General features: G+C 42.6%; 1 protein-coding gene and 1 pseudogene across 9 annotated transcripts in view; one reads left to right on the top strand and one right to left on the bottom strand.

Annotated features, from left to right (window-relative positions):
- The window catches only part of SH3D19 (SH3 domain containing 19), a 183,734-nt gene extending 160,901 nt beyond the window's left edge, over window positions 1-22,833 (top strand). For 6 of the 8 annotated variants that reach the window (XM_081242302.1, XM_081242299.1, XM_081242300.1 and 3 more), the window contains 10 exons: window positions 673-741; window positions 911-1,051; window positions 7,325-7,397; window positions 8,687-8,817; window positions 10,657-10,712; window positions 13,224-13,426; window positions 14,237-14,289; window positions 17,006-17,192; window positions 17,829-17,926; window positions 20,891-22,833. In XM_081242302.1, coding sequence (XP_081098428.1) covers window positions 673-741; window positions 911-1,051; window positions 7,325-7,397; window positions 8,687-8,817; window positions 10,657-10,712; window positions 13,224-13,426; window positions 14,237-14,289; window positions 17,006-17,192; window positions 17,829-17,926; window positions 20,891-21,007 — 1,128 coding nt within the window. In that variant the 3' untranslated portion in view covers window positions 21,008-22,833. Of the gene's footprint in view, window positions 1-672; window positions 742-910; window positions 1,052-7,324; window positions 7,398-8,686; window positions 8,818-10,656; window positions 10,713-12,688; window positions 12,928-13,223; window positions 13,427-14,236; window positions 14,290-17,005; window positions 17,193-17,828; window positions 17,927-20,890 lie in introns of those variants that run through there. The other 2 variants (XM_081242304.1, XM_081242305.1) reach the window with 2 other exon arrangements.
- Window positions 1,070-7,315, bottom strand: LOC308621722 (transmembrane and ubiquitin-like domain-containing protein 1; annotated as a pseudogene). The gene has a single exon. The product of its transcript is annotated as a transmembrane and ubiquitin-like domain-containing protein 1 (transcript).
- Window positions 22,834-23,953: the final 1,120 nt, after the last annotated feature.

Below are 23,953 nucleotides of genomic sequence, written 5' to 3'. Positions count from 1 at the left end.
ATCTTTGCTCCTGAGTGCAGCCTCCCTTTCCTGGTTGGAAGCGAGCTTGTGGGATCCCATGTCCTGGGCACGCCTTTTATATTGCACAGGCCCTCCGACCCGCGCTCATCAGCCAGAATTTACCAAGGCGGGGAACAGAGTTCTCTGGCCAGAGTAAAAGCCATTCTAAGATCAGACAGGGCTGAGTGGACCAGGAATGACAGGTCAGGCAGTGAGATGGGTTTAAACAGATGCTTGTACCAGAGCGACTGCAGGAGCAGAAGAGATTGAAGGCGGATGGAAGCGGCCAGTCCAACCCCGCAGGGGAGGCACCAGTCCCCTCTCAGCCGCCCCTGAACTAAAGGCCGTGAGGTCAGGTGCTGAGTATTTACCCTTCCGACGCCCTGGGGACGTGGTGGACCTTGTCCTGTAGAGCAGAACTTCCTGGATGTGGTGGTTAAGGGAACTTCAGGCCACCTTCAGCTGCCGAGGCCCTGTGGGCTCAGCTCCAGGCCCCCGAGGGCTCTGAGCACCCTGAGAAATGGCAGCCCCACCAACTAGATCCCGAGCTTGAGGAAGAGCTTAACTGCTGGAGGTTCTACTCCAGGCGAACGTGCCAAATCCCCACGTGATCAGCCTCTTAGGACGAGGTTATTTGATTGTGAATAATCCTTTTATTGGTTTATGTTTAAGCTCTCTGTGCCTCATGGAATTGCCAATGAAGACATTGTCCCGCAAAACCCTGGAGAACTTTCCTGTAAGGTAAAGGAGAGCTCTTTCTTTACTGACTGATGTAAAAAAAAAATCTCTGGCCTCTGTTACTGTTTTACACGTTATTAAATGCTTTAGGCTCCAAAGATTAAAATGTGGAAAAAGTAATAATGTTTTATTAAATAATAATTGCTTCAGAGAGTGATATCGTACCTTCCAGCGTGGGGACGTCCTTGTGATACTGAAGCAGGCGGAAGGTAATTACTTGGAGTGCCAGAAGGGAGCCGACGCCGGCAGAGTCCACCTGTCTCACATGAAGATCATCACCCCACTTGATGAACATCTCAGAAGCAGGCCGAACGTGAGGAATTAATATTGTACCGCCTTCATATCACACATGGCAGCACATTTCATAGAACTATTAATTATAGCTCATTCTCAGGTTTTTATTAGCACGTTTATTTTAACCAGAGTAAAAATTACAGTAGCGTTTTATTCCATTTTAAGAGTAAATTACTTCTAAGAGACTTGCCACTGCGATACTAATCACTTTGATACAGAGTGACTACCATGTGTTTTGCCTTTCTCGCATCGTGCTGACTTACAGCAACCAGGACACTCGGTCATTAATTTTCAACCATGAGAGCTGTTTATTTTTGAAATAATATAAACATGTTTACCAAAGTACTAGAGATTAGTTTTCTAACAGAATGGATAATTATTTTAAAGGCGGCCCTATAAATGCTAAGCCTGACATTAAAAAAAACTTCCCTTTAAGATTTAAGCTTAATATAAACCTCATTTCTCTGCTTATAGCCCATAAAAATAATGAAATGAGATGTTCCAACAATCTGAAGTCACAATTTAGGCCTAACAAATTTGTCGAGCCTGGGAGAATACAATGATTTTTTTTTTTTTAAACTTCACAGTTATTTAATCTGCACATGTTCCAGAGAACCCCCTCCACCCCTCCCAGCTCCCCTTTTCCAGCCCCTCAGTCCTGGAGTCCCTAAATCAGCCCAAGGAGCTGTCAGGGACTAGAGGAGGCTGGATTCTCAGGCAGAACACTAAGAAGGGCCCAGGGGCGTGGCCCGGCTCTGCCCAGCGCCGGGGCAGCGACAGCAGCTGTCTGACCCAGAGGAGCTGACTCTTTGTGGGTGCTGAGGGCCAGCTGCCCCGGGGATGCCCAGAGCCATGAAGGTCACGGGGAAGGGCCTCCACTGGCCCCTGGAGTGCTCTGTGGCACAGGGCTGGGCTCCAGGGTAGCGGGAAGAGGCAGGTCGGAGAGGCAGACCTAGGCAGACAGCAGCTCCCACCGTGTCATGGGGAGCAAGGTCCGGAGGGGCCAGCAACACTGCCAAGAGCCCGTGGAGGCACTATGGGCGGAACGTGGCAAAGGCCAGGAGACTGTGGAGCAGGGTGAAGCCGGCCAGACCCAGAGTGGCGGTCCGGGGAAAGAGGGCTGGTACTGGACCTGGCAGTCCCAGAGCAGCAGCAGCAGGCTGCCTGCTGCCAGCCCAGAGGGGACCGACTCTGACCCCGGTGGGCAGGGTGGGTGTGGGGGACCCTCCCGAGCGGGCACGTGGCAGTGGAGAACGCAGTTAGGAGGGAGGTGAAGGCCACCCAGGGTCTGGGTGTCGTCTCCTAACAGTTGCCCTCGGTAGATGAGCCGCATGTGCTGCTCCCGGCCAGGAAATTGGGTCCTTTTCAGGGAGCCGATGGTGTCATGGGGCCAGGCCCTGGCCACCTGCTCTGAATCGTTGAGGAATTTCAGCCGAAGTACTGGGGGCTCCTGAGGGGGGGTCTGGAGGTGGCGGCATTGCTGGGAGCCCCACGCCAGGCTCTGGCTGCGCAGCCTGACCTCTGTGTCTCAGGCTGGGGGTCTCGGCTCCTGGGGCCTCCCCTCTGATGCTGTTAGTGACCGCCATGGCTCCTCTGGGCTGTGTCGGTGTTGGGGTCCCTGACGGCTGGGACAGTGGGTCAGCGCCCTCGGCAGTGTGTGTTGAGGCCCAGGCGAGAGCCAGCACCGGAAGGCAGGCACGCACCGCGAAAAGGATGGTCACCTCATCACCCACCCCTTCGGTCAGGGCCATGGCACCTGCCTTGCCCGCTGCGCTACCGAGCTGGAGAGGCACAAAGAACCCGAGAGGGGCTGGCTCGCCCGCCAGGAGCCCTCTGAACTTCGGGGGGCGCCTGACCCCACCCCAACTCTCCCACAGTCCTCGTAGCTCTGCCTGCATACCCGAGCCCCGCCTTGGGACATGGACTGCTCTGACGCCCAGTTATCCCAGACCTGCCCCACGTACCCCTTCCCATCACCAAATCCCAAGTCCTAATTTTTTGTAACCTAAGATCTAGGTCTTTAACCAGCTCCCCAGTCCACCCAAACCCTATTCCGAGGTCAGGGCCTTGACCTTCTAAGCGACTCTCCCCTGAATTCAACCCCCACCAAACTGCACCCCGAAGCTCACCTGTTCTTCCCGCCCAGGTCATCCCGAAGTTCACCTGCTCCTTCGTCTCGCTGACCCAAAGCTTATCTACTCTTCCGTCCCTAAAGTTTATACAAGGGGGGAGAAGGTGGTCTCTGCACACGCCCGTGCACACACCCCCCACACCGCCCCGTTACCATTTACCCAAACCCCGACCCGCTTCTCAAGGCTTCCCCACGCCAAACGTCAACCTGCGCCCTTTGGCAAACTGGAACCTCCGAGGGTTGCCACCCCCCGCCCAACCTGGCCCCTCCTGGTCTGCTCACACCCCAGCCCGAGGCGGCCCCAGCCCGAGGCGGCCCGACCCCGCGCCTCCCCTGGAAGCCTCTCCACACCCAGCCTGCTGCAGGACCCCCAGACCTCGCCCGGTAATCCGAGACTTCGCCCTCCCTGCCCCCGTCCTCCATCACCTCCCATCTTCCCGCCCCACACACCCGTCCCCGAGCAGTGGGAGCGCCAATATAATGATTATTGAAGGTCATTTGTTCAGCAAGAAAAATGCCATTGGACAGTTTATAGATATAGATAGATAGATAGATAGATAGATAGATATTTTTATGGCTGAGTTGGGTCTTTGTTGCTGTGCGCAGGCTTTCTCTAGTTGTGGCGAGCGGGGGCTACTCTTCTTTGCGGTGTGCAGGCTTCTCATCGCAGTGGCTTCTCTTTGTTGCGGAGCATGGGCTCCAGGCTCGTGGGCTTCAGCAGCTGTGGCTTGTGGGCTTTAGAGCGCAGGCTCAGTAGTTGTGGCGCATGGGCTTAGTTGCTCCGCGGCATGTGGGATCTTCCCAGACCAGGGATCAAACCCGTGTCCCCTGCAGTGGTAGGCAGATTCTTAACCACTGCGCCACCAGGGAAGCCCTAGAGTTATACTTTTAAAAGAGCTTCTTAAGGTACCCAGTTAAATTTTCACTCTCTATTAGGTAATGTAGCAAACATGAAAAATGAGACCCATCTGTCATTTAAACCAAGTAAAGTACTTCGTCATTCAGCCTAGTTTTCATAATCTCGTCCAATTCTTTCTTCTTAGAAGGCAGCTTATCATTTGAGGTTTGCTAAGAAACTAAAAATTTGGATTTCGGAGAGCAGCGAAGCTATGTCTTACGCTCGTTGCAGCTGGGATACTGAGATTTCTGACTTTGGTCCACACGGGGAGGGTTTTTCTTTTAACTCATTTTCTCTCTGTTTTGATGCAGCATTAACATCTGTCACCGCTCTTCTTCCTCTCTCAGAGCACACTGATGGGTAACCATGGGAGTTGTACTGTCAAAAAGCTCCCTTGATGAAAACAGCAGCTGAAAAAATTACAAGTTGTTCTTTTATAGAAGCCCACAGTTTTGTCCACTTGAAACATTATCATACTCAGGCTTGTGCCGTAGACGGGCAGAGAGGTGGCCGCCGAGGGCCGACAGCTGGTGACACTGAAGTGGAGCCTCTCTTAGGCTCTGGGTCGTGGCTAACAGGACATTTCTTTTAGAAAAATAAACCTTACCTATTTGAAAGCCTAGGTTTAAGGTAAATATTTCTAAACATGTGTCCTGCTTTCCCCTGCCTCAGTCAACAGGGGGCACTGCACATTACCAGTTGGGGCTGGGCTGTCAGAGCTGGGAGGCGGGGGTGGTCACCTCACTTGGTTCCCAGCGCGGACGCGGGTTGCGGTTTCCCTCCTACCCCCTGAGGTGGTGATCTGACCTCTCTGAACTTCATTTTTTTAATATGTGAAATAATATGTATGATAATTTCTCACAGAGTCGATTATACAATTGATTTATCATTATGATTCCATTTATATTAAGTCCAGAACAGGTAAATCCAGAAGGTAGATTAGTGGTTGCCCAGGGCTTGGGGGAGGGTGAGTGGGGAGAGACTGCTGATGGGTGGGAGGCTTCTTGAGGGAGTGATAAAAATGTTCTAAAGTTAGATTGTGGTGATGGTCGCACAATTCTGTGAATATACTAAACCTAGGTACACTTTAAATGGGTGACTTTTGTGGTATATGAATTATATCTCAAAGGTGCTTAAAAAATTAAATGAGCTGATTAATGCATATAAGGCGTTTAACACAGTGAGTAGTGCATAGTGAGTGAACAGTGAATATCAGCTTTTTTTTTTTTTTTTTTTTTTTGGCGGCACTGCTTGGCATATGAGATCTTAGTTCCCCAACCACGGATAGAACCCGTGCCCCCTGCAGTGGAAGTGCGGAGCTCTAACCACTGGACCGCCAGGGAAGTCCTGATATTAGCTATTCTTTTTACTCATTAGTATTAACCATTATAATCATACTGTCATACTAGAAAGAGCTTTGAAATATGTTGGATTTTCCTCCCTGATACCCACCCTAATGGTGTGGTCTGAGTTGTACAGGCCCCTGTGGCCAACCCTGTTCACCTGTGCCTCTCACCCTTCATCTGCCAGGCCAAGGTGATGAGCAGCATTCCAGGGGTAGCCATGCATGGAAGGCAGAGAAGGGAAACTGGGAGGCCCAGGTTGCCATCCCACCTCTTCTACCTTCTCAGGCTGGTGTTTAGATCTTGGTCCATCTGGAGGTTCATGTTTGTGTTTGGTGTGGGGTAGGCCTCGGACTTGACTTTTTCCAGCAGATGGAAAGCCATCTAGCCTAACACCACTTAGTGAGCAGTCATTCCTTTTTCCACAGATGTAAATCAGAAAAAATGAAAACCACACATACACACATGTAATAAATTGTGTAAATAATTTTTAAAGCCCTCTAGGCTTAAAATATCTCACAGTTCCTTTCCACAATCCCTGAAACTCCCATCATGCCCATTGATTTAGGGAAAAGCACTGAGCATCCTCTAAGAAAATGTCAATGTTGCTTTGGTAAACTAATACTGAGCTGCCATTAGCTATTCCTCTATTACCATTCAGCTGACATGAGAGAAGGCAGTGTGCCTGTGCAGGTGCGTTTTGACTGATTCAGAAAAGAGTCGAGCAAAGGTGCTGCAGGGCAGAAGTGGAAGGAGTGGACCTCGATCCCTGCTGAGCATCATGGCCAGGGGAGGGGTGAGCCCTGAGGGGACAGGAGCCATTGAAGGAGGGAAGAGAAAAGAAAGGGCACAAAAATTTGCCTTCATTTATTGCACAGGTTTGCCAGTGTTGAAGAATTTTAAGTTATAATTTCAAATAATATCCTTCAGTCAGATTTGATGATGATGATGATGATGTGGATAAGCCTGTCTCTTCATATAAAGAAACTAAGAATAACAGGTGTCCGTCAATAAGAAATGGTCACTGTTCAAATTCAGCTTCTCCTCTGGCCAGTATAAGCAGTTGGTTAGATGGGTAGAGAATATTGAATTCTCTTTGCTAATTTACTTAGAATTACTGGTGAATAAACCATTCAGATTAAATAGGAAATCCAGGCCAGGCATGGGAGGTAGCGTTGGCTTTCAAATTAGAGAAAGCATTCAGTTAAGTGGTAAAAAACGAAATGGATTTTACTTTTTGTGAGTTATACTTTTGTGGAAGTCATTAGCTCTTTTCATTACAAAAGACAAGAGCATGAATTGCAGAACTTCCTTCTTTTCCCATCTTAATGAAGAGACTGCTTTTAAGGCTCTGTTCTTAAGGTTTAGTCCTGATCACAGTTTATGGGAAAAGTGACCCTTGAAAGGTAAAGAGGTCAAAAACCACTACTTCAGGGGCTTCCCTGGTGGTGCAGTGGTTGAGAGTCCACCTGCCGATGCAGGGGATGTGGGTTCGTGCCCTGGTCTGGGAAGATCCCACATGCTGTGGAGCAGCTGGGCCCGTGAGCCATGGCCGCTGAGCCTGCGCGTCTGGAACCTGTGCTCTGCAACGGGAGAGGCCACAACAGTGAGAGGCCCGCGTACCGCAAAAAAAAAAAAAAAAAAGTTAAGTAATTTCCTTTTGTTTTACTCTCTTGCTTTAAAAAATGCTGAGGGATATTATAATTGAGAGTTATTTCTGTTTTCCTCTGGCAAGGACACATGCCTTTTCAACTTGGTAATGATTCCCTTGTCTGGCTCAACTGTGTGGTTTGCATCTTGTATTCATATGTAATTGTGTCAAGAGGACCCTAATGAGGAAAACTAAAATGGTCTCAGAGTGAATAATAAGTCCAGTGTCCATCCTGCACACTCCACTCACCGCCCTGTTTTCCCCCTAAGGATCCAGGCCACGCTCAGAAGCCCATTGACAGTGGTGCCCCTCATGCTGTCGTTCTTCATGATTTTCCGGCAGGTAAGGACATAAGTAGTAAAGTGGTAGAACCTTAGGATCTGGGATCAGGCATCCTCCCCAGGTTAACCTCTCAAGGACACCCTTCTCATTTTCTGCACCAGCAGAGCCCTGGACTGGAGAGGTCATCTCATCCATCACCCCACCTTCAGGAAGAGTCAGCTGTACCCAGGCATTCCAGAAAGCTTAGCTGTAATAGCTTTGCCTTTGAAACTCCCTGTGAGAGAGAGAGAAGGAGTGTTTCCCTTACAACTGAACAATCAGCAAATTGCCTACCAGTTGCAAACATTTTAACTCTTTCAAAATGGGGTACCAAATACCAGTTATAATGAAATTAATTTGAATTTAATAAGTGGAGTTCTTTTCTCCTAAGGGTTGTAAAACCAACACACATAGCTCAGCTGTTACTTATGAAATGAGTATAAAAATAAAAAATAGGGACTTCCCTGGTGGCGCAGTGGTTAAGAATCCGCCTGCCAATGCAGGGGACACGGGTTCGATCCCTGGTCTGGGAAGATCCCACATGCCGCGGAGCAACTAAGCCCATGTGCCACAACTACTGAGCCCGCGTGCTGCAACTACTGAAGCCCATGCACCTAGAGCCCGTGCACTGCAACAAAGAGTAGCCCCCCCCCCCCCGGCCACAACTAGAGAAAGCCCGCGTGCAGCAACAAAGACCCAGCACAGCCAAAAATAAATAAATAAATATAAATAAATAAATAATATAAATTTTTGTAATCAAATTTTAAGTACCTTTTATATCCAAGGCTACAAATAAAATAAATTCCTGATTTATTTATAACCTTTTTTTTATCCACTTGGTAGACTGATTTTTATTTCACTGTGAGTAAATTTATTTGCAAAAGAGCTGTAAGACTCCCTTAGTTAATATTTTGAGATTGAAATGATTTTTAAGCATGGTTGAGAATAATATGAATATTATACCATGTCTATAAAACTCTTTTCATTGTTAAAATATGTATTCAGCAGAGGGTTTATATTGACACAGGAAGAATCCTTGGCCAGCATAATGTTTTGTGTGTGCATGTGTGTGTTTTTTAACTATTTCCTATCTGTCAGTGCCTGGTAAATATATCTAATTTGATCTTAAAAGAGGAAGCTCATAACAACGATAGCCAGGAAAAAATAATATATTTTTAAAGTCAATTTGATTAGTATAACCTGTTCTCAGAATCAGTAGCACATACTGCCTCGGTGGACAGAACTAAATGCTACTTTAATCAGATCTGCAAGCCGGATGATTCATCACACGTACTTATTTTATGTTACAGAGCAAGTTGATGATTTGAACCTCACTTCAGGAGAAATTGTTTATCTTCTGGAAAAAGTAGATACAGATTGGTACAGGGGGAAATGTAGAAACCAGACTGGTGTATTTCCTGCCACCTACGTCAAAGTGATTGTAAGTAGATTGTGCTTGTTTAAATTGGTCGTATATTCAGTGAATTCTGTGTAATTTACAGTTTGGAAAAAAAAAAAACCAGAAGCCTAGATTCTTGGGTTCTGGTTCTCTCTCTTCCGTTAATTCATTTGGTGTTTGAAAAATTCAGAAATAAAGGTTTGTTCAATTAGATACTAGTTAATTATTAATATATTATGGAGTATTAGAACTTAATGCTTAAATGCTATCTGAAATCCTAAGGTGAAAAACTACAGGTCCACTGGTGAATCAGCTATTCTTGGAGGGTTGATAAGCACGTGAGGGTATATGTTAATTCTTTGCAGCATTCAGCAAACAAGAATTAAATGATCCTGGATTGTCGTGAAGGAACGTGTGTTCTCTGAGGTTATGGCACCACTTCTCCTTTGCTTTGGAGACATTTCAGTACTGATTCCTTTCATCCTTTCCATTCCCATTTATTTCAACCTTTAAAAAAAATAGATTTGGGAATATACCAGAGTACTTTCATTGGAGGTAATGGTCCATTAATGATTTTTCGCAGAATAATTCCAAATTTGACTGGGAAACATATATTAAAGTGTCCGAATATTATACACCCTCATACCTAACTTGTGTAAGTAGAGCCCTGAGTGCTAAGCCCGGGTGGCTGAGAAACATGGGGATGAAATCAGACTGCCACTTGAACATTTATATCAGTAGGAAGAGAATGACTCAGTCTCTAATATAACTAATTGATACTGGAACATATCAATAAACCTGGCTTAAATAGTTGAGCATTAACTGCTTGGCGGGGTGGGGGGAAGAAAATGATTTTCCAGTACATCAGAAACTTAGCAAACAAATATAACAGAAAACCTGTATTTTTCAAGTATGAATGAGGTTGAGTCTCTTGAATTATGAAATGTGGGTCTTAAAAATTGTCTGGTATATAAAAATACCCTGACTCTTTGGAGACATCCAACCACATGCTCTAAATTAATATTAACGAGTAATGTTAGTTTTAGCACTCTTCCTCATTTTTCTTCTTCCCAATGTAGCAGTACTTTAAAAAGCACAATTACCACACTGAAATCAATCACACTGAATTTGCCAGATTATTGGTGTAAGTGTTATTTCTAAGCCTACAAGTTTAAAAAATTGTTTTAAGACTTCGAACTTTTGAAATTCATTAAGAAGGGCACTGATTTATTTAATGTAAACCTCAAAGCCTTAAGTAGTTTTCAGACTTATAGTGCATTATGGTCAAATATTTCATCACAACCCAGCTCTCTGGAGCCTTGTAGATGAGTTATTATATAAGGTGCCCGCCTCTTAGTAGATGCTCACTGAGTACTCAGTCCTCTCTTCCTTCCTTACTCACGTTGAAGGGGAAAAAGTGTTCCAGAGTTATGAAAATGGAGAGAATCCACAAGTGTGATTAAAAGATTTTATTTTAGGGTCATGCAAGTATTGCAGAGTTCTACCAACAGTTTGAATAGGTGCCTACGTAGTGCCTGATGCCTAGTTTCTATCCTAAGCCCTCCTCACCTGAAGTTTTCAACTTAGGGGATAAGGGGTAGAGTATACTCAGTCAGGGGTAGAACGACATTAATGTGCTTATTCCAGCAAATAAGAGGATTGATTGGTTATTCAAGGAAGGCTACATCACAAGTTACGCATTCTTTTAAAAACCCAAATTCTGGATTTCATACCTTTGTAGCACCTGTGGTACATTTCGTCGGTTTAACACCTAGCTAAACTGGTTAACTTCAGTGATGAATTTGCTAATTACTTAGCTTAAATTTATCTTATTAAAATCTGAAAGAATACAGCTGTTGTCTTGATTTTTGTCTTTACTAGACTGATGTTCCAGGAGGAAATGGGAAAAGGGAATCCGTCGCATCTCATTGTGTTAAGTAAGTTTTACTTGTGTTGTTTTGCACAAGATACAAAGGATGTGAGCATTTATGTCATACAGAATTAATAAGCTTAAACACTTCAGATGTATGATTATTCAGATTCTCAATGTGTCTTTTTAATTACGAGGAAAACTACTTGTTTAAAAATTCTGGTGAAATTGCAACATGCTGATAGAAGCAACTCCATATCAATACAGGCCATATAGATAGGCACAAACAGTCTATATCCTGGTGCGTCCCACAGCCTGGCCTCACCCGAGCAGACAGGTTTCATCATCCAGGGCATTTTGTGTCGGCCTTCTGCTGTTTATCTACCAATAGATTACTAGAAGGTTCAAATATTTTTGTCATAGTGTTAGGGAACCACCCACCTTGGCTAGGCACGATGATAACCACTTGCAAGAGGTCCCGATAAGAAGCTTGCTGCTAACCAGGAGAATTCAGGAGCGGCCGAAAAGAGGGAGGAGATACCAGCCCATAATATGTCTTGTAAAACTAACTAGAAGAATTCAGGAGGGGCCAAAAGGAGGGAGGATACACTAGCCCATAATATTGTCCTACCAAAGTCCCAGAATCCTTCACACTGGAATCCATCTTGGCTGAGAGATGTGTGCACCACCAGGAAGGACCCTGAGCCAGACTAAGTATGGGCCAAGCAAGACGACTGGCCAGAGACAACCCAGAAACTCAACCCATTACCAAAAACCTGAGACTGCGAGCCACGCGGCAGAGCAGTCCTCCTGGGTTCCCTTACTCTGCTGCTCTCCACCCAGGCGCCCCTTCCCAATAAAGTCTCTTGCTTTGTCAGTAGGTGTGTCTCCTCGGACAATTCATTTCTGAGTGTTAGACAAGAGCCCACTCTCAGGCCCTGGAAGGGGTCCCCCCCGTTCTTGCAACAATAGAAAATATTTAAACCTGATAGAGGGACTTCCCTTGTGGTCCAGTAGCTAAGACTCCGAGCTCCCAATGCAGGGGGCTCGGGTTCAATCCCTGGTCAGGGAACTAGATCCCATGTTCCGCAACTAAGAGTTCGCATGCCGCAATGAAGAACCCTCATGCTGCAACTAAAAGACCCCTGCATGCCGAAACTAAAGATTCCACATACTGCAACGAAGATCCCACGTGCCACGACTAAGACCCGGTGCAGCCAAATAATTTTTTTTTTTTAATGAACAAAAAAGTAAACCTAACAGAAATATGAACCCTACAAAAACTGCTAGGCATTTTGTATTGTTTTGTTTTTGAGAGGAACTGGAAGAAAGTAAAGGAAGAGTTAATTTGGAGGGGTCTTCTTTATGTTTGAAGACCTTTCCGTGAATTTATGTACCCTTTTCTGCATCACAGTAACTCCTTTGTGATTTAAAACAATGCCACAATGCAACTTTATATTCCAGTTAAATGAGCAAATTAATAGAATTCAGTACCTGCTGAAAACTGTAAACCTGTCTTTGAATAGGTCAGACGTAAGAAGATATGCTCCCTGAGGACTTTAGAAAATAAATGCAAAGGTTATCACAAATAAGAAAACTTCTGATGCCACAATAATTCTATTTCGGGTTCAGTTTTTCTCCTATTTTTAAGCAGTGTTTACTGTGTCAGCAGGTTGAATTTAAAGTGGGCTTTCATGGCTGTTGATCCATTGACCTGACTTAAATCAGACTTTGATTGGAGCGAGTACCCACCTTTTCTCTTCAGACAATTGCATCTTCTTAGTCATAGCTGTTGAAACTTCCTTTCCAAAGCCTCAAATCAAAGGTTTGGGATTCAATAATGTCTTCTAGGGACACAATTTCATCTCTGTTTTTACGTTATTTTCAGTCAAAATTGTAGATCATTTAAGGATCGTTCTAATTCTCAGAAATGAAGCCTTTTTAAAGGAGATACAAAAATCATTTTTAAAACAACAGTGTAAGATATAAGATTAAATGTTATAAGATAATAAGCCGAGTTTCTGTTTTCTTCGAACCTTCTAGTTTTGAAGGCCATTCATCTATATACACAACTCACTGATTCAGCATACATTGAGCATCTACCCTGCCCAGCTGGTGCCCATTGCATTTCTGCCATGGAAGTTTGATGTCTTGCCCTGAGATTCTCAGGATTAACACTCCTGAACTCAGTGCATTTATGACTGAGAGGGTTCAGACTTGGCCCTGGATTACTGTGGCCCAAGGATACAAAGACAAGGAGACTGGGGAGATTCTGTCATGAAGAAAAGGTGATCAAAAAATGTGCAACATTAACCAACCACCAGCTGCTTATCTGGGATTCTGCCTGTACTTGTGACCTTGACTTTAGCCTGAGTGAATAGGTTCATATCTAAAAAGTAAGGACTATCATTTAGAAGTATAGCTTATTCTTTTTCATGGAAAATTTTAAACTATGCCTAGTATACCTTGTTCCAAAGTAAACAGAGAATATTTATTGAAAGACTAAATGAAGGTTTTAAGGCATTTTGAAAGTTAGTACTCTCTAGTTTAACCCACAAATGTGGTCTTCTTTCTTCAGAGGCCCAAGATGTGTTGCTCGATTTGAGTATATTGGAGACCAGAAGGATGAGTTAAGTTTCTCAGAGGGAGAAATTATTATTCTTAAAGAGTATGTGAATGACGAGTGGGCAAGAGGAGAACTTCGAGAGAGATCTGGGATCTTCCCCCTTAACTTTGTGGAACTCATTGAGGATCATCCCACCTCTGGTGCGAATGTTTTAAGTGAGTACAGAGAATATGGTGGTTTTTTAGAAAGTTTGTTTTTTTTTTTAAGATGATGTTGGGGGTAGGAGTTTATTAATTTATTTTTGCTGTGTTGGGTCTTCATTTCTGTGCAAGGGCTTTCTCTAGTTGTGGCAAGTGGGGGCCACTCTTCATCACGGTGCGCAGGCCTCTCACTATAGCGGCCTCTCTTGTGGAGCACGGGCTCCAGACGCGCAGGCTCAGCGGCCCTGGCTCACGGGCCCAGCTGCTCCGCAGCATGTGGGATCTTCCCGGACCGGGGCACGAACCCGTGTCCCCTGCATTAGCAGGCAGACTCTCAACCACTGCGCCACCAGGGAAGCCCGAGAATATGGTTTTTTATTATGTCCCATCCTAATTCAAATAAACCGGATAGTAGGTTAATTCTTAAGTTGCATAATAAGCCATATTGCCATCTTTTTTAAGGTAGAAGGAAAAATGATTTTTAAATGGTAAACATCATTATTGGGATAGTCACTGTTGTGGCAGTCTCTCAAAGAGCTGGTTTTGGTGTTTTAGGTGATTGGTGGTGGCTTCATATTAGAAATGGCAGGAAAAAAATCACTGACTTTCAAACGGAAATGGCCTATAGCGTATAACTAATGTGTATCCTCCTTCACCTTACAGTAAAGGAAACAAATCCGGAGAGGGTAGTGCCGGGCAAAGTTATATAGCCCGTACATGAAGAGACTGATCTGGAATCCCAGACTTTTCACTCTCCCCCCGCAGTTTTTCTCCAATACTATGTGGTCTTTACAGCTGAAGTTTTGACATTTTTTTTAAATACAGGCACAAAGGTACCACCGAAAACCAAAAATGAAGATTCTGGTGCAAATTACCAGGTAGGCTGCTTGAACAGATAACTGTAGTGAAAGCCAAGTTTTGTCTCTGGGAGGACTATTAAAATCATAATTATCAAAAGAAAATGTTATAAATCATTTTGGGTTTCTTTTTATTTATTTATTTATTTTTTGGCAGCGTTGGGTCTTTGTTGTTGTGTGCGGGCTTTCTTTAGTTGCAGAGAGTGGGGGCTACTCTTTGTTGCAGTGCGTGGGCTTCTCATTGCGGTGGCTTCTCTTGTTGCGGAGCACAGGCTCTAGGCACACTGGCTTCAGTAGCTGTGGCATGCGGGCTCAGTAGTTGTGGCTCGTGGGCTCTAGAGTGCAGGCTCAGTAGTTGTGGCGCACGGGCCTAGTTGCTCTGGGGCATGTGGGATCTTCCCGGACCAGGGCTTGAACCCGTGTCCCCTGCACTGGCAGGCGGACTCTTAACCACTTTTTAATTCATGTAGCAAATATTTGAAGTAAATAGATGATTAATATCATTATTGCATATAGAGCTCGTACAAATGAGTTAGAAAGACATGCAAACCCTTATAAAAAACAAGGAAAGAGATATTATTAGAATATTCATGAAAGAGATACTATAAGTGGCTGATATTAAAAAAGTATTTAACCTTATAGTAAACAAAGAAATGCCTTGTAAAGAGACAATACCATTTAACATATCTAGTTAATGAAGATTCAATACAACTCAACAGTAAATAAGTAATTATAAGTATGTGAATGTTAAAACAGAGAAAGTACAGATTATTGTTATCATTATTTTTATTTCTCACCCTAAGAAAAGAATGAAAAATGAGACAAGGTTTTAGTCACAAAGATGGTCATGGTGGTGTTATTGTAACAAGAAAAAATTGGAAATAACCTAAATATGATCATTATCGGGAGAATGTTCTGAGGCCATTAAAAACTAGATTTGTAAAATAAATGGCATGGGATGAAAACATGTATTATAGGGAAGTTGAATATATAGCATAAAAAAGACTATGAGGCAATGTGTTTGTTACCATTCAGTTGTCCTTAGGTAGTGAGATTATAGGTGGTTGGGTGTTTTTCCCATTCTTCGTATATTTCCAAACTGCCAAATGTTTAGGAACATTTGTATTATTTTTATAATGGGAGAGAGAAAAAAATGGATTAAAATTTTTACACTGTATAACATGGCTTCAGAAGTGTTTAAACTGAATAGGAATGTGGGTGACTTCCCATTGTTTTTTGTGACATTTTAGAAGAGTGAGCCTGATGGGGTCATTGTTCGTCAAAATGTCAGTGGTAATTAGGCTGTGTGTCTCTCAATTCTTTCATCTTCCCCCCACTGCTAAAGTCAAACAGGAAAGAAAGGGACTACAGTTCTCCAAAGGAAATGTTCACATGGTTCCCTGTATTCCTTGGGAGTGACAAGTACCGTTCTTTAGGGTTGGTTACCCAAGTACAGGAACAAGGCGGTAGGGTTAGGGGGTTTTGTTTAATTTTTCATTTTTCTTTCAAGCCATCAGTTGATGAGAACTCAAGATGTACCAGGCACTGTGCTAAGCATTCTACACGCATTACCTCATTTGATCCCCAAAGCAACCCGAAGATGAAGCTGAGGCTCAGAGTAGAGAAGCTTCTTGCCCAGTGTCAGCTAGGAGGTGGCAGACCTGACTGGCGGGCTCCAAGCCCCTGCTCTTAGTGTTATCCTTGCCTCTCTGCTTGGGCTTCTTCAACATAGGGCTCCCACCGTGACTTGGCAGTGATGCCTCTTCACAGGGCAGAACCTTCTTCTGATGTGTTTGCAGTAAAAGCATTCCTGTTGGAGCATTCCGTCACACTAGCCCAGCATATCTGGGTGATTATCCTGCCAGCCTTGGAGCTCACTATACCTCATAAAATTAAAAGTGTGGGGACTTCTCTGGTGGCACAGTGGTTAAGAATCTGCCTGCCAATGCAGGGGACACGGGTTCAATCCCTGGTCTGGGAAGATCCCACATGCCGTGGAGCAACTAAGCCCGTGCACCACAACTACGGAAGCCTGCGTGCTCTAGGGCCCGCGCGTGCTGCAACTACTGAAGCCTGAGCTCCTAGAGCCCATGCGCTGCAACGAAAAGCTACCGCAATGAGAAGCCCGTGCACTGCAACAAAGAGTAGCCCCTGCTCACTGCAACTAGAGAAAGCCTGCGTGCAGCAACGAAGACCCAATGCAGCCAAAACAAACAGAAAAAAAATTAAAAGTGTGAACTAATGAAGTCCTGTGCCATGGAATCTGATAGCCTCTGAACCATGTAGAGATGTGGGAATTAACAGACTGCCCATTCTGATCCTTCCTAATTTAGATAAAGATGATCCTCACTGAAAATTATATGCTTCGCCAGAATGTTTTCATAGTGTCATAAATACTATACACAAATATTGAAAGCTTTTATCTAATTTTAGTGTAACTAATGTCATGGAAAATAATTAGAAAAAAATTTTACTTAAGCATTATATAGCCCTTGAAAGCAGAAAGTCACAAATTTTATCACATCTGTCATTTAGAATTCTATTTTAAGACAAAAGTTATTGGAAACTTTTATTTCTGAAACTCAATAGTGACATAAGGTACTGAGTGATTTAAAGTGGCCTTCAGGCTTTGAAATCTTATGACCCCTTAGCTTTTTTTCCACCACTTTTTAAGCTTTGTAGAAATTAATCTCAAATAAAATCTCACATTTCTTACCAAACTTCTGATTTGTAACAGGAGAACAGTCTTTCTGCAGAATGGTGCGAAGCTCTTCACAGTTTCACAGCGGAGACCAGTGACGACTTGTCCTTCAAGAGGGGAGACCAGATCCTGATCGTGGAACGTGTGGACTCCGACTGGTACAAGGGCAGACTGCGCGACAGGGAGGGCATCTTCCCCGCAGTCTTCGTGCGGCCCTGCCCAGGTGCGACAGCTGCAAGGAAGGCCCTTACCCTCTAAGGGGAGCGTGAGACCTTTGAAATGATACATATTCCGTTTCCCTCTGGCCATGTTCAATTTGTTTGCCTACATTTGCAAGTTGATTCATAAAGTTATGCACACTTTCTTCATATAATTTGTTGAAGTTATGGGGAAAAAAGATTTTAAAATGCCTTCAATTAATCATGGCTAGGGCTTCCCTGGTGGCGCAGTGGTTGAGAATCCGCCTGCCAATGCAGGGGATACGTGTTCGTGCCCCGGTCCGGGAAGATCCCACATGCCGTGGAGCGACTGGGCCCGTGAGCCATGGCCGCTAAGCCTGCGCATCCGAAGCGTGTGCTCCGCAATGGGAGAGGCCACAACAGTGAGAGGCCCCGCGTACCGCAAAAAAAAAAAAAATAAAATAATAATAATAATGGCTAATTTTGTCTCCTAAATATTAATATATTTTGTATAATTTTTTTCCTGCTAAGACAGCATCCTTCATCTCTTTTGCAAGTTATGTAAATTCAAAATTAATTGAAATTATGTCCTGGGAATGACAAGGGGGTTTCTTAAAATGTTCGACTTGTATTTTAGTCCAGTGTCTTTCTATATATTTGAATTTTTGGTGTCTTCACAGCTGAGGCTAAAAGTATGGCTGCTTTAGCACTGAAGGAGAGGAAGGCCAAAGCCTTGTATGATTTCCATGGGGAGAATGAAGACGAGCTTTCCTTCAAGGTCAGAATGTGTATCTTTTTGTAATTGTATTAAGCAGCTATAAATTTTGAAATGTCTTCCACTGAAGGGTGGAACATTTGGGTGGAGAATTGATCATTAGTCAAGAATGAACAGATCTCAGTCCCTCATTCTAAAGGATGAGATTAGAGAAAGTGAATAGGGCAAATGTAAATTATCAGCAAGGCATTTAGGTACTTAAAGAAAGCCTTATTGATATCCATAGCACCACAGTCGCCTACCAAATTCCTTATTCCTTGGCCTTATAACATGTGATCTCAATAATGTTGGAGGTTTCATTGGTAGCCCTAGTAAAGGATGATCCTCTACATGGCCCTTGCAGCCTGCTCCTGTCATGTCTTTGAAACCAGTGGAGAAATCAGGTGGCACCGACTACAGCTGGCCTCTGCAGCAGTGCCTCATAAGACACCGGAGTCTTGTCCACAAAGACACTGACTAGACTTTAGGGAAATGATCCCAAAAGGTTAAGGTACTTTGCGGAAGTTTTTTTTTAGAAGCCTAAAATCTAATCTTAATCTTACTTCATCAAGGAAGCACCATTTGTTTTTTTAAAGTAAAAAGAGTACTTCCATGATCCTGTTTCCACAGTCCACAGTTCGACCATGGTCAGAGGGAAGCACCCAGGGTAGTACTTTGGGATTGGGCCAGAGGAAGGAGGGTGGCTTTAGTAAGTCATTGCTGTCAGAAGAGCCTGTGTCAGACAGTGGGAAATTCTCCATTATCGGAGATACTCAGAGGCAGGGATGCCATAGATGGAATTAAAGTATCCAGGAGTGATTGGACAAGATGAGACTTAAGACAGTGGGTACCCAAACAAGGTTTTCACCTGTCTACAACAAAATGAGGAAAACAGTGATATTGGGTATGTGCAGGCTTTAGGGGAGCCATGGAGAAGGGGAGGCATGCCTAGATATATCAGGTTGCTAACTTTTCTATTTTGTGATAGTTTTATTCTGAGAATTTTTTTTTCATATTAAGATGTCATTTCTATTATAAAATATTAGTAAATGAAATAGATTTCTTATGCACAATTATAACTGGTAACCCTGTATCAGTTTCTTTTTAATTTCTTGGCCCATAAAATCCAAATGTTTGGAAACTTGCCCTAGTCCTTGTCAATCTTGAGAGTCAGTGGCTCAAAATTAATTCCTTTTATCTTTACATAAAATGTTACTGCAAGTGAACACTCTGGATTCAGACTTTTTGGATATTATTTTGGCCTTCATTTAGGTTATGTCAATGTAACAGAATTCACAGTATCATCCAGAAAATAGGTTGTCTTCATTTTACAAATGCCTGGCTGTAAGCAAGATAGTTCTAGAGTTTTTTAGTTAAGGGATTCTGCACCACTTTCAGAGTTGTTGATCATTAATATTTTATTAAATATCCACAGAATATTAGTAAATAAAACTTTTTTAAAATTGTCCTAGCCCTCAGAAAACTGACATGGTATGTATGTATAGACCAGAGCTAAGAAAAATAGTTTTAGTCAGTAATTATGTTATAGTTTAGGAAGTGGAAGGAACTTACTTGTAACAGAAACTTTGAATGCCAGAATTTTTACAGATTTTAGCAAGGTAAATTAATGACATGGGATAGTCAGCATTTTCCCTTAAGAAAGGCCTTAAATCAAACCAGTTTTCCAAAGGGCAATGTCCTAGGACTACAAATAAATCCATTTAGCCTGATAAGATATTCTTAAAAGTAGCCAGGGTCATCTTGGACCATCATAGAATCCTAAACCCAGATTCTAAGCAACAGTTAAAAACCATAAAGAACAAAATAGTTTCAGGAGATAACAGAGGAAGACATAATTTTTGAAACTGAGGAATTATAATTCATACTCGAATAAGATACACAACCCCTTTGACTAACCTGATGAGGATAAATCATGTGCTGAGTCAGAGTGAAGCTCTTTAAGACAGGAAAGAATGCAAATTTGATATTGAGGCCGTGGAGAAATGGAATAAACCAAATGGTAGAGGAGAATACCATTATGTGGAAGAATTAATATAGAGTACAAAGTGCTCAGGATGTTGAGCAAAGGCAATTGCAGTAAAAACCTTTCTAAGTAAAAAGGTCTACTGTAAAACGTGGTGACCTCATGCCTAATAGTTAGCAATACAGGCACTGGAATCACACTAGATTTGAATTCTGTCTCTACCACTAACTAGACAAGCAACACTGAGCAAGTCACGTAATCTGACCTTCAGTTTCCTTTTCTTTAAAATAGGGAAATCTATAAAAATATTTCTCAAAAATGGGGATAATAATAGTACCCACTTCTAGGACTGCATTGTTGTTTAAATGAATTAATTTCCACTATTCTTAGTTTGTTAAAAAATAAAAATAAATGAGTTAATTCCCATGAAGTACACAGAAAAGGACAAGGCATACAGTAAACATGTGGCTCGCTCCCTCATCTTCAGGTCTTTGCTTAGTGTCACCTGGCTGCCCTAATGAGATGGCAGCCCACACTTTCTCTCCTCCTCTGCTGGCTTATTCATCTCCCAACTCTACAATAAGGTCTTTACTCTTTGGTGTATCCATAGTGCCCAGAATAGTGTCTGACACATAGTGGGTACTCAATAAATAATTGTTAGATGGGGAAAAAAATTTTTATATACAGGATAGCTGGTATTTTTATTTATTAAAGAAGAATTTTAGATTAAGAGTGGTGAATTTGGGGGGCACAAAATACAACCAGGAAAATAAAAGTGCAACAAGGGTGACAATGGCAAAGGAATGCGCTGAGGAAAAGAGCATACAAGCTAATGGCATCATTAGGGTTAGATCATCTTTGTGGTACATTGTTTAATCCTCTCGGCAAATCAAGATAAATGAGTTATATAAAGAGGAGATGTACATGCCTCTCCAGGTGGGCTGCTTACCATGCCTATCCTCAATAGAAACTAATAATTGTTTTCAATTCCCGTCTTCTTACAGGCTGGAGACATAATAACAGAGCTGGAATCTGTAGATGATGACTGGATGAGTGGAGAATTGATGGGAAAATCTGGAATATTTCCCAGAACCTACATTCAGGTTTTACAAGTTGGCTAAAGGTGAAGCTTGACTGTGTTCCTTGGCACAAGAACTCACTTGAACTATCACTTTGACTATCAGATATGTTTTTGCACTATTTTTTTAAACTGAAAGAAATATCTATGCTGTACATGGTATACTAGAATTTTCTGAAAGCAGAAAACATCTGATTTTGTAGTTAGCTTTCATTCACAGTAGAAACGTGCGCACGGAAACCCATGAGCACATTTCTTCCAAGGAGGACATCAAGCAGGATTAGCAAGGCAGGCAGACCCTCCCCCCGGGAGAGCGTCTGGTGACAGGGCAGCAGGAGGACACTTAGAAGCAGAAGTTGCACTTGGACCTCTGTGTTCATCAGCACAAGTAAATTAACTGTGCTTCTTCATTTCCTACTTTAGTTGTAAAAGAGGACACTTGTTATTCTACATGCTGTAACTGTCAGGCCATGGTTGGTAACCTAAATTTCATTATTGATATTCAAATTAATTCTAACAGCTTGAGCACATTATCCTTATTATTGGAGCAAAGCCTTGCTCCAGGAGAGGGTAGTTCACTGACTGGTGGGAGCCTTTGTGAGCACATGGTGAATCAGCTCAGTCACCACATGCTCCTGTGGTAGCAGGTGTTTCCCCTTTGTCCCAGTGTTTGAAAGGGGTTGAAATTTGATGTATCTTAGTCAAAAGAACCAAAACCATCCTGAAATGCCTTGCTAATATAACTAACCCTTCCACATACCTACAGTACTTAATTTCTTTCCTCTGTTTATACTTTATGTTAACAGGGTTATTATAAGCACATTTTCTGAATCTGCAATCATTCTTTTGACAATTACTGGTACCCAAAGAAAAATTCATTTTCTTTGAGTTACCCCAGTAATACATAAAACTGTCTTGTTATAGTGGTACATTATGAATCACATATATCTCAGAATACAGAGCAACTCTTAAGATGGAAAACAATGCCAAACCCCCAGCTTATTCTTCCAAATATAATCAGAGTGAAAAATAATCTGAGAGAATCTGAAGGCTGATACTTTCGGGGTTGTTTTCTTTTTTCTCCAGCTCTTCCCTGCACAGTTATTAGAGTAAATAAAAAACCACTTTCCTGCTATCCATTGTTATGCATTCCAGGCTTAAGATAAAAGTGGTTCCTTGCAACACTGAATCAATTACAGTTTATGGGCTAAAGCCAAATAGGTCGAAGACAATCTTCTGATCAATGGAATAGAGTTTCATTGGAAATGGAAAACACTTTCCCAACTATGTTCATAACTTTCTTCCATTTTTGAGAAGAGTTTCATATGCTGGGCCATTTTTTAGCTTTTGTATTTGTTTCCACTGTCTGAATTCAAAGTTAGGCAGTAAGTGGTGAAACCATCATGTGAATACCACGGGGGGGTTCTGTAAGGGAGGAGATATTTACTCTGTCTTTGATTAAAGTTCATTTCCCAGGATATGGTTAAAATTGATTTTGGAATATGGGAGCTGTTTGTTCTACATGTTTTGGGTAAAGAGAACAGTATAAAGAAAACTGGTCAAATTTCACTCAAGTTATTTCATAAGAAATGGATGGCTTAAAGCATATTATCCCAACTAAATTCCTATTTGCAGCAAGCTTGTGTACAACAGCAGGAAAGTGAGAAGTGGGGGGGTAGTGTCTGGGATAGGACATGAGGTATATTTCTTTGCCTGTGTAATTTTAACATCCTGTATCAAAGATCATGAAAACTTAGCTTTATTGGAGAAAAACATTCCTTTTAAATTTTGGCCTCTGTCAGCAGAATGATAAGTGCAATAGTTGTAAATCTACTTGACACTATAATAAACCGAACTGAACTTTTCAAAGTCCTTTTCTCATATATATTAGACTGAGGTTTTTGAGAACGGAGTTGGTATCTTATCTTTGTATCTCCAGGCCTTTGCACCATATAGGCTCAATAGAGGTTTTTTGGTTGGTTGACTGGTTGGCTGGCTGGCTAACTTTCATACAATAGCGATACTATCTTGGATCCAATATGCTCCAATATCTTTCCTCTTTATTAACAAAAATCTTTATTGAAAGAAAATTTGCAGTTTTTTGTCTTCCACTCCATCATGCTACATTTTTTGCTTGCCATTTATTACCTACTCAACTGACAAGAAGTAAAAATGTAGCATGGTGTAGGTTTTTCATAGGTACTTTTTAAAAAATTAATTAATTTTATTTTTAGCTGCGTTGGGTCTTCATTGCTGTGCACGGGCTTTCTCTAGTTCCGGCGAGCAGGGGCTACTGTTCGTTGTGGTGCATGGGCTTCTCATTGTGGTGGCTTCTCTTGTTGCGGAGCACAGGCTCTAGGTGTGCAGGCTTCAGTAGTTGTGGCTCGTGGGCTCCAGAGCGCAGGCTCAGTAGTTGTGGCGCACGGGCTTAGTTGCTCTGTGGCATGTGGATCTTCCTGGATCAAACCCGTGTCCCTTGCATTGGCAGGCGGATTCTTAACCACTGCATCACCAGGGAAGCCCCTTCATAGGTACTTTCTTATTCTGTATATTGACTGAACATGATTTTTATACTCAGTGAATTTCATAGTGAAGAAATAGAAATGTATTCTTGTTCCTTGCAGGAATTTTAGTTGAAAACCTAATGTTGTTCATCCAATCCTCCTCAAACTAGAATCTCCAAATCCTTTTTCTTTGGTGGGTTAAAACTAGAGAAGTCATTTAATATATTATTCTTACCCTTTTGAACACTAAAAGACAGCAGATTTCTTTAAAAGATGCCCTTGCTTATATGGCTGTCATTTGTGCTCATGGAAATCACAGGTTTTTAATAGTCTGAAACATTCATAATGGAAAAAAAAATCAGTACATTTATCAAAATTTTAGAAATGGCATTTGAAAATAACAAAATATATTTTTCTATAGGCTTTGTTATGTATCAGTGGTCTTTTTTTTTTTTTTTTTGCTGTATGCGGGCCTCTCACTGCTG

This window comes from Mesoplodon bidens, assembly GCF_964165515.1.
Source record: "Mesoplodon bidens genome assembly, chromosome: 1".
Classification (NCBI taxonomy): domain Eukaryota; kingdom Metazoa; phylum Chordata; class Mammalia; order Artiodactyla; family Ziphiidae; genus Mesoplodon; species Mesoplodon bidens.
This window is presented reverse-complemented; position numbering and strand designations above follow the sequence as displayed.